The sequence below is a fragment of the Pelodiscus sinensis genome, chromosome 2 (genome assembly GCF_049634645.1).
Source record: "Pelodiscus sinensis isolate JC-2024 chromosome 2, ASM4963464v1, whole genome shotgun sequence".
Lineage (NCBI taxonomy): Eukaryota > Metazoa > Chordata > Testudines > Trionychidae > Pelodiscus > Pelodiscus sinensis.
In genome coordinates this window covers 251,586,013-251,597,900 of record NC_134712.1, presented here as the reverse complement: position 1 = coordinate 251,597,900, position 11,888 = coordinate 251,586,013, and the positions used below count along the sequence as shown (strand labels likewise).

General features: G+C 58.2%; 1 protein-coding gene across 1 annotated transcript in view; it reads left to right on the top strand.

The window, feature by feature from the left end:
* Positions 1–16: 16 nt before the first annotated feature.
* The window catches only part of LOC102446039 (uncharacterized), a 67,676-nt gene continuing 55,804 nt past the window's right edge, over positions 17–11,888 (top strand). Inside the window, exon 1 of the mRNA XM_075919745.1 lies at positions 17–124. Coding sequence (XP_075775860.1) covers positions 17–124 — 108 coding nt within the window. The remainder of the gene's footprint in view (positions 125–11,888) is intronic.

The following is an 11,888-nucleotide window of genomic DNA, read 5'->3' as shown; positions in this document are numbered from 1 at the left end:
TTGCTAAGAGCCCGGGATGGTTGCTAACAGGGTGAGAACCAGTGCATGCTGGGAATGTATGGTCCAAAAACCGCGGCGCGAAACGCTGGGACTTTGTCGTGTCATTCTCCTGCCGCGCTTACTGGTAGGTGTCTCCCTCAGGCACGCGCACCTCGCCCGCCTCCCACCCCCCCCGATCACCCCCATGTCACACCCAGGCCCCCCGTCACTCAGTGCCCTGAGCTCCCCAGTCACACCCAGTGCCCCTGAGCCCCCCAGTCACACCCAGCCCCCCCAGTCACACTCAGTGCCCCTGAGCCCCCCCCAGTCACACCCAGCCCCCCCAGTCACACCCAGCCCCCCCAGTCACACTCAGTGCCCCTGAGCCCCCCCGTCACACCCAGCCCCCCCGTCACACTCAGTGCCCCTGAGCCCCCCAGTCACACCCAGCCCCCCAGTCACACCCAGTGCCCCTGAGCCCCCCAGTCACACCCAGCCCCCACCAGTCACACTCAGTGCCCCTGAGCCCCCCAGTCACACCCAGCCCCCCAGTCACACCCAGTGCCCCTGAGCCCCCCAGTCACACCCAGCCCCCCAGTCACTCAGTGCCCTGAGCTCCCCAGTCACACCCAGCCCCCCAGTCACACCCAGCCCCCCCAGTCACACTCAGTGCCCCTGAGCCCCCCCAGTCACACCCAGCCCCCCCAGTCACACTCAGTGCCCCTGAGCCCCCCCGTCACACCCAGCCCCCCAGTCACACTCAGTGCTCCTGAGCCCCCCCAGTCACACCCAGCCCCCACCAGTCACACTCAGTGCCCCTGAGCCCCCCAGTCACACCCAGCCCCCACCAGTCACACTCAGTGCCCCTGAGCCCCCCAGTCACACCCAGCCCCCCAGTCACACCCAGTGCCCCTGAGCCCCCCAGTCACACCCAGCCCCCCCGTCACACTCAGTGCCCTGAGCCCCCCCAGTCACACCCAGCCCCCCCAGTCACACTCAGTGCCCCTGAGCCCCCCCAGTCACACCCAGCCCCCCCAGTCACACTCAGTGCCCCTGAGCCCCCCCGTCACACCCAGCCCCCCAGTCACACTCAGTGCTCCTGAGCCCCCCCAGTCACACCCAGCCCCCACCAGTCACACTCAGTGCCCCTGAGCCCCCCAGTCACACCCAGCCCCCCAGTCACACCCAGTGCCCCTGAGCCCCCCAGTCACACCCAGCCCCCCCGTCACACTCAGTGCCCTGAGCCCCCCCAGTCACACCCAGTGCCCCTGAGCCCCCCAGTCACACCCAGCCCCCCAGTCACTCAGTGCCCTGAGCTCCCCAGTCACACCCAGCCCCCCAGTCACACCCAGCCCCCCCAGTCACACCCAGCCCCCCCAGTCACACTCAGTGCCCCTGAGCCCCCCCAGTCACACCCAGCCCCCCCAGTCACACTCAGTGCCCCTGAGCCCCCCCGTCACACCCAGCCCCCCAGTCACACTCAGTGCTCCTGAGCCCCCCCAGTCACACCCAGCCCCCACCAGTCACACTCAGTGCCCCTGAGCCCCCCAGTCACACCCAGCCCCCACCAGTCACACTCAGTGCCCCTGAGCCCCCCAGTCACACCCAGCCCCCCAGTCACACCCAGTGCCCCTGAGCCCCCCAGTCACACCCAGCCCCCCCGTCACACTCAGTGCCCTGAGCCCCCCCAGTCACACCCAGTGCCCCTGAGCCCCCCAGTCACACCCAGCCCCCCAGTCACTCAGTGCCCCTGAGCCCCCCCAGTCACACCCAGCCCCCCCAGTCACACCCAGCCCCCCCAGTCACACCCAGTGCCCCTGAGCCCCCCGTCACACCCAGCCCCCCCAGTCACACCCAGTGCCCCTGAGCCCCCCAGTCACACCCAGCCCCCCAGTCACACTCAGTGCCCCTGAGCCCCCAGTCACACCCAGCCCCCCAGTCACACTCAGTGCCCCTGAGCCCCCCAGTCACACCCAACCCCCCCAGTCACACTCAGTGCCCTGAGCCCCCCAGTCACACCCAGCCCCCCAGTCACACTCAGTGCCCCTGAGCCCCCCAGTCACACCTAGCCCCCCATGTCACACTCAGTGCCCCTGAGCCCCCCATGTCACACCCAGTGCCCCTGAGCCCCCCGTCACACCCAGCCCCCCCAGTCACACTCAGTGCCCCTGAGCCCCCCAGTCACACCCAGCCCCCCAGTCACCCCTGAGCCCCCCAGTCACACCCAGCCCCCCAGTCACACTCAGTGCCCCTGAGCCCCCCAGTCACACCCAACCCCCCCAGTCACACTCAGTGCCCTGAGCCCCCCAGTCACACCCAGCCCCCCAGTCACACTCAGTGCCCCTGAGCCCCCCAGTCACACTCAGTGCCCCTGAGCCCCCCAGTCACACCCAGCCCCCCGTCACACTCAGTGCCCCTGAGGCCCCCAGTCACACCCAGCTCCCGCAGTCACACTCTGTGCCCCTGAGGCCCCCCATGTCACACCCAGCCCCCCAGTCACACTCAGTGCCCTGAGCCCCCCAGTCACACTCAGCCCCCCAGTCACACTAAGTGCCCCTGAGCCCCCCAGTCACACCCAGCCCCCCAGTCACACTCAGTGCCCCTAAGCCCCCCAGTCACACTCAGTGCCCCTGAGCCCCCCAGTCACACCCAGCCCCCCCGTCACACTCAGTGCCCCTGAGCCCCCCAGTCACACCCAGCCCCCCGTCACACTCAGTGCCCCTGAGCCCCCCAGTCACACCCAGCCCCCCAGTCACACTCAGTGCCCCTGAGCCCCCCAGTCACACCCAGCCCCCAGTCACACTCAGTGCCTCTGAGCCCCCCAGTCACACCCAGCCCCCCGTCACACTCAGTGCCCCTGAGCCCCCCAGTCACACCCAGCCCCCCGTCACACTCAGTGCCCCTGAGCCCCCCAGTCACACCCAGCCCCCCGTCACACTTAGTGCCCCTGAGCCCCCCAGTCACACTCAGTGCCCCTGAGCCCCCCAGTCACCCAGCCCCCCCAGTCACACTCAGTGCCCCTGAGCCCCCCAGTCACACCCAGCCCCCGTCACACTCAGTGCCCTGAGCCCCCCCAGTCACACCCAGCGCCCCCAGTCACACTCAGTGCCCCTGAGCCCCCCAGTCACACCCAGCCCCCCGTCACACTCAGTGCCCTGAGCCCCCCCAGTCACACCCAGCCCCTCAGTCACACTCAGTGCCCTTGAGCCCCCCAGTCACACCCAGCGCCCCCAGTCACACTCAGTGCCCTTGAGCCCCCCCAGTCACACCCAGCCCCCAGTCACACTCAGTGCCCCTGAGCCCGCCAGTCACACCCAGCCCCCCAGTCACACTCAGTGCCCCTGAGCCCCCAGTCACACCCAGCCCCCCAGTCACACTCAGTGCCCCTGAGCCCCCCAGTCACACCCAGCCCCCCCAGTCACACTCAGTGCCCCTGAGCCCCCCAGTCACACCCAGCCCCCCCAGTCACACTCAGTGCCCCTGAGCCCCCCAGTCACACCCAGCCCCCCAGTCACACTGAGTGCCCCTGAGACCCCCAGTCACACTCAGCCCCCCAGTCACACTCAGTGCCCCTGAGCCCCCCAGTCACACCCAGCCCCCCAGCCACACTCAGTGCCCCTGAGCCCCCCAGTCACACCCAGGCCCCCCGTCACACTCAGTGCCCCTGAGCCCCCCAGTCACACCCAGGCCCCCCAGTCACACTCAATGCCCCTGAGCCCCCCAGTCACACCCAGCCCCCGCAGTCACACTCAGTGCCCCTGAGCCCCCCAGTCACACCCAGCCCGCCCAGTCACACTCAGTGCCCCTGAGCCCCCCAGTCACACTCAGTGCCCCTGAGCCCCCCAGTCACACCCAGCCCCCCGTCACACTCAGTGCCCCTGAGCCCCCCAGTCACACCCAGCCCCCCAGTCACACTCAGTGCCCCTGAGCCCCCCAGTCACACCCAGCCCCCAGTCACACTCAGTGCCCCTGAGCCCCCCAGTCACACCCAGCCCCCAGTCACACTCAGTGCCCCTGAGCCCCCCAGTCACACCCAGCCCCCAGTCACACTCAGTGCCCCTAAGCCCCCCTAGTCACACCCAGCCCCCCCAGTCACACTCAGTGCCCCTGAGCCCCCCATGTCACACCCAGCCCCCCCAGTCACACCCAGCCCCCCAGTCATACTCAGTGCCCCTGAGCCCCCCATGTCACACCCAGCCCCCCCAGTCACACCCAGCCCCCGTCACACTCAGTGCCCCTGAGCCCCCCTAGTCACACCCAGCCCCCCGTCACACTCAGTGCCCCTGAGCCCCCCATGTCACACCCAGCCCCCCCAGTCACACCCAGCCCCCTGTCACACTCAGTGCCCCTGAGTCCCCCTAGTCACACCCAGCCCCCCAGTCATACTCAGTGCCCCTGAGCCCCCCAGTCACACCCAGCCCCCCAGTCACACTCAGTGCCCCTGAGCCCCCCAGTCACACCCAGCCCCCCAGTCACACTCAGTGCCCCTGAGCCCCCCAGTCACACCCAGCCCCCCGTCACACTCAGTGCCCCTGAGCCCCCCAGTCACACCCAGCCCCCCAGTCACACTCAGTGCCCCTGAGCCCCCCAGTCACACCCAGCCCCCCAGCCACACTCAGTGCCCCTGAGCCCCCAGTCACACCCAGCCCCCCAGCCACACTCAGTGCCCCTGAGCCCCCCATGTCACACCCAGACCCCAGCCACACTCAGTGCCTCTGAGTCCCCATGTCACACCCAGCCCCCCAGTCACACTCAGTGCCCCTGAGCCCCCCATGTCACACCCAGCCCCCTAGTCACACTCAGTGCCCGAGCCCCTCCATGTCATACCCAGCCCCCCATGTCACACTCAGTGCCCCTGAGCCCCCCCATGTCACACTCAGTGCGCCTGAGACCTCTCCATGTCACATCCAGCCCCTCAGTCACACCCAGCTCCCTCGAGTAACACCCACCCCACCCCACCCCACCCCAGATGCCTGGTGCTTTCCCCAGGCGTCCCCCCACACCTCAGTCACATGCAGCCCAGCAGCCAGCTCTTGTCAGTCACACCCTGCTGCCCTCTCCCATCTCCCCAGGGCTCTGTGTCACACACCACCTGCCCTCCTCTCCTCAAAGCTCCCCTCAGTTGCACTGTGCCTGCCCCTCTGCATCTTCTCTCAGTCACACCCAGCCCCCCAGTCACACTCAGTGCCCCTGAGCCCCCCAGTCACACCCAGCCCCCCCAGTCACACTCAGTGCCCCTGAGCCCCCCAGTCACACCCAGCCCCCCCAGTCACACTCAGTGCCCCTGAGCCCCCCAGTCACACCCAGCCCCCCAGTCACACTCAGTGCCCCTGAGCCCCCCAGTCACACCCAGCCCCCCAGTCACACTCAGTGCCCCTGAGCCCCCCAGTCACACCCAGCCCCCCAGCCACACTCAGTGCCCCTGAGCCCCCCAGTCACACCCAGGCCCCCCCGTCACACTCAGTGCCCCTGAGCCCCCCAGTCACACCCAGCCCCCCCAGTCACACTCAATGCCCCTGAGCCCCCCAGTCACACCCAGCCCCCGCAGTCACACTCAGTGCCCCTGAGCCCCCCAGTCACACCCAGCCCCCCCAGTCACACTCAGTGCCCCTGAGCCCCCCAGTCACACTCAGTGCCCCTGAGCCCCCCAGTCACACCCAGCCCCCCCGTCACACTCAGTGCCCCTGAGCCCCCCAGTCACACCCAGCCCCCCAGTCACACTCAGTGCCCCTGAGCCCCCCAGTCACACCCAGCCCCCAGTCACACTCAGTGCCCCTGAGCCCCCCAGTCACACCCAGCCCCCAGTCACACTCAGTGCCCCTGAGCCCCCCAGTCACACCCAGCCCCCAGTCACACTCAGTGCCCCTAAGCCCCCCATGTCACACCCAGCCCCCCAGTCACACCCAGCCCCCCGTCACACTCAGTGCCCCTGAGCCCCCCTAGTCACACCCAGCCCCCCAGTCATACTCAGTGCCCCTGAGCCCCCCATGTCACACCCAGCCCCCCCAGTCACACTCAGTGCCCCTGAGCCCCCCAGTCACACCCAGCCCCCCAGTCACACTCAGTGCCCCTGAGCCCCCCAGTCACACCCAGCCCCCCGTCACACTCAGTGCCCCTGAGCCCCCCAGTCACACCCAGCCCCCCCAGTCACACTCAGTGCCCGAGCCCCCCAGTCACACCCAGCCCCCCAGTCACACTCAGTGCCCCTGAGCCCCACAGTCACACCCAGCCCCCCAGCCACACTCAGTGCCCCTGAGCCCCCAGTCACACCCAGCCCCCCAGCCACACTCAGTGCCCCTGAGCCCCCCATGTCACACCCAGACCCCAGCCACACTCAGTGCCCCTGAGTCCCCATGTCACACCCAGCCCCCCAGTCACACTCAGTGCCCCTGAGCCCCCCATGTCACACCCAGCCCCCTAGTCACACTCAGTGCCCGAGCCCCTCCATGTCATACCCAGCCCCCCATGTCACACTCAGTGCCCCTGAGCCCCCCCATGTCACACTCAGTGCGCCTGAGACCTCTCCATGTCACATCCAGCCCCTCAGTCACACCCAGCTCCCTCGAGTAACACCCACCCCACCCCACCCCACCCCAGATGCCTGGTGCTTTCCCCAGGCGTCCCCCCACACCTCAGTCACATGCAGCCCAGCAGCCAGCTCTTGTCAGTCACACCCTGCTGCCCTCTCCCATCTCCCCAGGGCTCTGTGTCACACACCACCTGCCCTCCTCTCCTCAAAGCTCCCCTCAGTTGCACTGTGCCTGCCCCTCTGCATCTTCTCTCAGTCACACCCAGGCCCCTTCCCTCTGCTCTCCCTAAAGCTCCCTCTTTGAAAATATGCTTGTTAGGCTCAGAGCTGTTCAGTCATTGATAGGGATGTGAGCTTGTAGTTGAGTACACGGTTACACGCAGGCCTCGCCCCCACTGTCTCTGATATAGAGGCGGCAGGGGATTTGTCTATTATGTTTTTATACAGAAGACTTGAAAACATCAAAGTTGTGCAGCAGTGTTGGCTGATTTACTTGGATACCATTGACAAGGTTTTCTGTTTCTTCTGCAAGCTCTTTGACTTGAATTCAAAATCATCCTTAGTAGTTGAGGGGTCTGTCAGGTCTGTTTCCCCACTCTGGGCACTCCAAGTACAGGTGGGGAGGGTCCTCAAGCGAACTTAAAAACCTTGTGTGACTGGGCAGAGTTGCACCACAGTGCTGCATGGGGAGCATGGAAGTGAAACGGCCATTTGTGCCGCCTGCTCCTGGGCTGTGGCTCAGCTGAGTGGTGCGGATGCTGACTGACAAGAAGCACCACAGCTGGGGAGACGTCCGGGGCATGATGCACGGAAGGGGGGGCGGAGTCCCAGCGAGCGTGTGTCATGGATGTCGGGCAGTGGGGCGTCGGCATGGGCAGGTGCCATATTCAAGGGGGCCATGGAGGATAGAGAAGGACACTCCTGCTCGAACTAAAGGCGGCGGGGTGGTGGGGGGGAGGAAGTAGGGCAGGGCTTCCTTGAAGGTGGCCTGTGGGCTGGTGAGTTACAGCTGGAAGCCCCACCAGTCGAACGGGACCATAGCGGAACCTGTCCTTAGGGCCTTGGGCGAGGGCATCCTACCTCCCCACCGTTTATTTTGTGGACAGCCCCGAGTGAGGCTGGGCCATGTAAACTGTGTGTTGCGGTGATGGAATAGGGTTGCCAAATTAGTGGTGGAGGCCATTGAGAACTCGTACGGGCGGACAGCGAATAGCTGACACAGCCACCCAGATGGAGAGGAGGGATAGTCCCCCTCCTTCACACCTTGCCTCTACAGGCACTGGTTACAAAAAACTCCCCACCCACTCCAGAATCACAATACACAGATTTTGGGGGGTTGTTGCCACTATCAAGTAATTTTTATTCTTGTGTAGGGTAAAAATTTGAGGCAGGCTATGATATTCTGTTAAGAACCCCAATTCTAAATTTGGAGTCTGGAATTGGCACACTAACACAGAAGCAGACTGTGAGGGACTCCAAGAAGATCTCACCAAACTCAGTGATTGGGCAACAAAATGGCAAATGAAATTTAACGTGGATAAGTGTAAAGTAATGCACATTGAGAAAAATAACCCCAACTATACGTACAGTATGATGGCGGCTAATCTGACTACGACAAATCAGGAAAGAGATCTTGGAGTTATTGTGGACAGTTCTCTGAAAACTTCCGCACAGTGTGCAGCGGCGGTCAAAAAGGCAAATAGGATGCTAGGAATTATTAGGAAAGGGATAGAAAATAAGACCCAGAATATCTTACTGCCCCTGTATAAAACTATGGTACGCCCAAATCTTGAATACTGTGTACAGATGTGGTCTCCTCACCTCAAAAAAGATATTTTGGCCTTGGAAAGGGTTCGGAAAAGGGCAACTAAAATGATTAGGGGTTTGGAACCGGTCCCATATGAGGAGAGGTTAAAGCGACTGGGACTTTGCAGTTTAGAAAAGAGGAGACTGAGGGGGGATATGATAGAGGTCTATAAAATTATGAGTGGTGTGGAGAGGGCCGATAAAGAAAAGTTATTTATTAGTTCCCTAAATAGAAGAACTAGAGGACACCAAATGAAATTAATGGGTAGCAGGTTTAAAACTAATAAAAGAAAGTTCTTCTTCACACAGCGTGTAGTCAACCTGTAGAACTCCTTGCCAGAGGAGGCTGTGAAGGCTAGGACTATAATAGAGTTTAAAGAGAAGCTAGATAATTTCATGGAGGTTAGGTCCATAAAAGGCTATTAGCCAGGGATAAAATGGTGTCCTTGGCCTCTGTTTGTCAGAGGCTGGAGAGAGATGGCAGGAGACAAATCGCTTGATCGTTGTCTTCGGTCCACTCTCTCTGGGGCACCTGGTGCTGGCGACTGTTGGCAGACAGGATACTGGGCTAGAAGGACCTTTGGTCTGACCCAGTATGGCCGTTCTTATGATGGTTAACCCCTCCCCCCACCTAGCCCGTTGAAGAAAGGTAGTCATAGTGCTAATGACCCAGGATGGGAGACAGGACATGACACATTCAATGGTGCTAAGAACAAATGTAGAATAGTGATAGAAATGTAGCCGTGTTAGTCTGGTGTAGCTGAAACAAAATACAGGACTATGTAGCACTTTAAAGACTAACAAGATGGTTTATTAGATGATGAGCTTTCGTGGAAGTGGGTCTGGCCCACGAAAGCTCATCATCTAATAAACCATCTTGTTAGTCTTTAAAGTGCTACAAGAACAAATGTGTAACTGTCAAGTACTTCTAATGTCTCTGCTTTAATCCCCAGATGGACCACATCCGTTCAGACACCTTCTTGAAGCTAACAGACACATCCCCACTTGGCACATAGTTGATAATTGATGTTTGCTTTGTTTAAATACTTGTTTTACTAGCTATAAGGTATTATGTAAGTTTATATTATTGTTCTTATTTTGGGGCAAGGAATAGCTCAGTGGTTTGAACAATGGCCTCTTAAACCCAGGGTTGTGAGCTCAATCCTTGAGGGGGACATTTAGGGATCTGGGGCAAATCTATCAGGGATGGTACTTGGTCCTGCTGTGAGGGTAGGGGACTAGAGTCAATGACCTTTCAAGGTCCCTTCCAGTTCTATGAGAGAGGTATATCTCCATACATTATATTATCTATCCAGGGGGGTTCAGGATCTCCTCCACCCAATCACTTCATCTGCCCATTGAACATCCTATATAATTAATTGTAACCTATTGGTTGGCAGTGTTCACTGAGCTTAACAGGCATATGATGTGACACTCCGCCAGCACTGTGTGTTTAATAAACTTTCCTGCTTGCTTCATACACTGGTGTCCAGATTCTGTTCCTACACCTAAAAAACAGATGAACACTTGAACCCACCCCCAGGGGAACACCAAGCTCTTTTGCACCAAAAGAGCTTGAAAAAAGAAAAGGGAAAAGCAAGCTGCAGTCTCTGGTAGCTGACCTCTCAGTCTGAGGCATGCAGACACACAGGCAGACCTTCAGTACCTTTCAGGACACAGAAGCAAATCCTTGCATGGTGACAAGTATTGGAGGGATAGCTGTGTTAGTCTGAATCTGCACAAACAACAAGAAGTCCTGTGGCACCTTTTAGACTAAGAGAGTTATTGGAGCATAAGCTTTTGTCGGCAAAGACTCACTTCATCAGATGCATGTATCTGATGAAGTGGGTCTTTGCCCATGAAAGCTTACGCTCCAATAAATGTTAGTCTAGAAGGTGCCACAGGACTTCTAGTTGTTTATGAGAAATCAAATCATCACCTTAAAGTGATTTTTATTACAAAACAAAAGATAAACTTGATAAAGCATACTTGGTTGCTAGATGTTACAGAGCAACTAAAGGAAACATTAAAACACAGAGAAAAATCTCTGGGAACAATTCTAGATGGTAAATGGGTAGGGGAGGCATAGATCCACACACAGCAGTTCAAACCAAACCCCAAAATAAAGAAAAATTACCCTGAATGTGACTAGATTCACTTTTTTCCCCTTACTTCCAATCTTCTCTTTGTTCAGTCCACTTCCATGTCCCGAATTCCTTGGAGGCATGGTAGTCCTGCCTGGGTTTAAATCATTCTGTATGTCTGAACTCTTGGTTTAACTCTGCCTGCTTTCTTTGTGTGGGAAAGATCTTATACAATTCAAAGTTCAGCCTTCTATCTCGATGAGTTCTTTTGGCCCCCTGGCAAACCTCTTGCTCGCTACCTGAGTTTAACTCTTTAGTCTTTGGGTGCTGGTCAGCACTCCTCCTCTATCCATTACAGGGTCGAATGATTGGAAGAACTTGTCTGAGCTTCTCCTGAATCATGAAAAGTCACCTAGTCATTTCAATTCCTACCATATGTGGTTCAAAACAGAGCGAAGGCTTAAACAGGATAATTCACCAACATGAATCTTCAGTGTGTGAGTAACCAAGAGACAGAACACCAAAACGTTATAAAGAGGCTCAAGATAATAAGACTTTATCGTTCTTAAAATACTGACTTTTCAAGGTGTATCTGGCAGGCTTTTCACGAACAATGAGAAGAACTTCCTAGGTCTGGTGGAGTTACTAGGAAAGTATGATGAAGTAATGAAGGAACATATTTTCTAGGAAGGTGATGGATCACTACTTTGAAAAAACAATCCAGAATGAGATAATTGAATTATTGGTGAAGGAAGTCCTGCAAGATATTCTTAAAAGGTTAAGAAGTGCTAAGTTCAACTCAGTTATATTGGATTGTACTCCAGATGAGAGCCCTTATGGTAAGATGTCTTTCACTGTTCGGTTCATTGATACTTCAGCTGGAAAAGTGATCATTCAGGAGCACTTTATGGTTTTAAAACAGTGGATGAGTCCACAGAGGAAGGACTGATACAATAATTACTACTCTGAAGGAATGCAACATAAATATATTCAAGACTTCTGGGGCTAAGGTTATGACAACAGTGCAAACATGAAGGAGAAGAACAAAGGTGTACAGGCAAGAATTCTTAATCAAAACCTAGAGCATTTTTTGTTCAATGTGGATGCCACTCGCTCAATCTTGTGGGGGATGCCACATCATCTTCAGCAGAGACCTTCTCCCTCTTTGGCATTCTGCAAAGGATCTACTTTCTGTGCTCTACCTCTGATCATCATTGGAAGATTCTCACATATTAGGTCAATGTCACTATGAAGTCAACATGTGAAACATGCTGGGAGTGCAGAACTGACTGGGTTACAGCTGTTCTATACCAAACAGCTGAAGTCTATGATGCCCTCATTACTTTGGCTGAGTTAGAGCAAGCAGATACTGTTGCTCATCACCAAGCACTCTCCCTGACATGTGAAACTAAGTGAATTCAAGTTTCTTGTCCTCATTGTGGTGTGGTATGATATCCTTTTTCAAGTCAATGTGGTGAGCAAAAGCATGC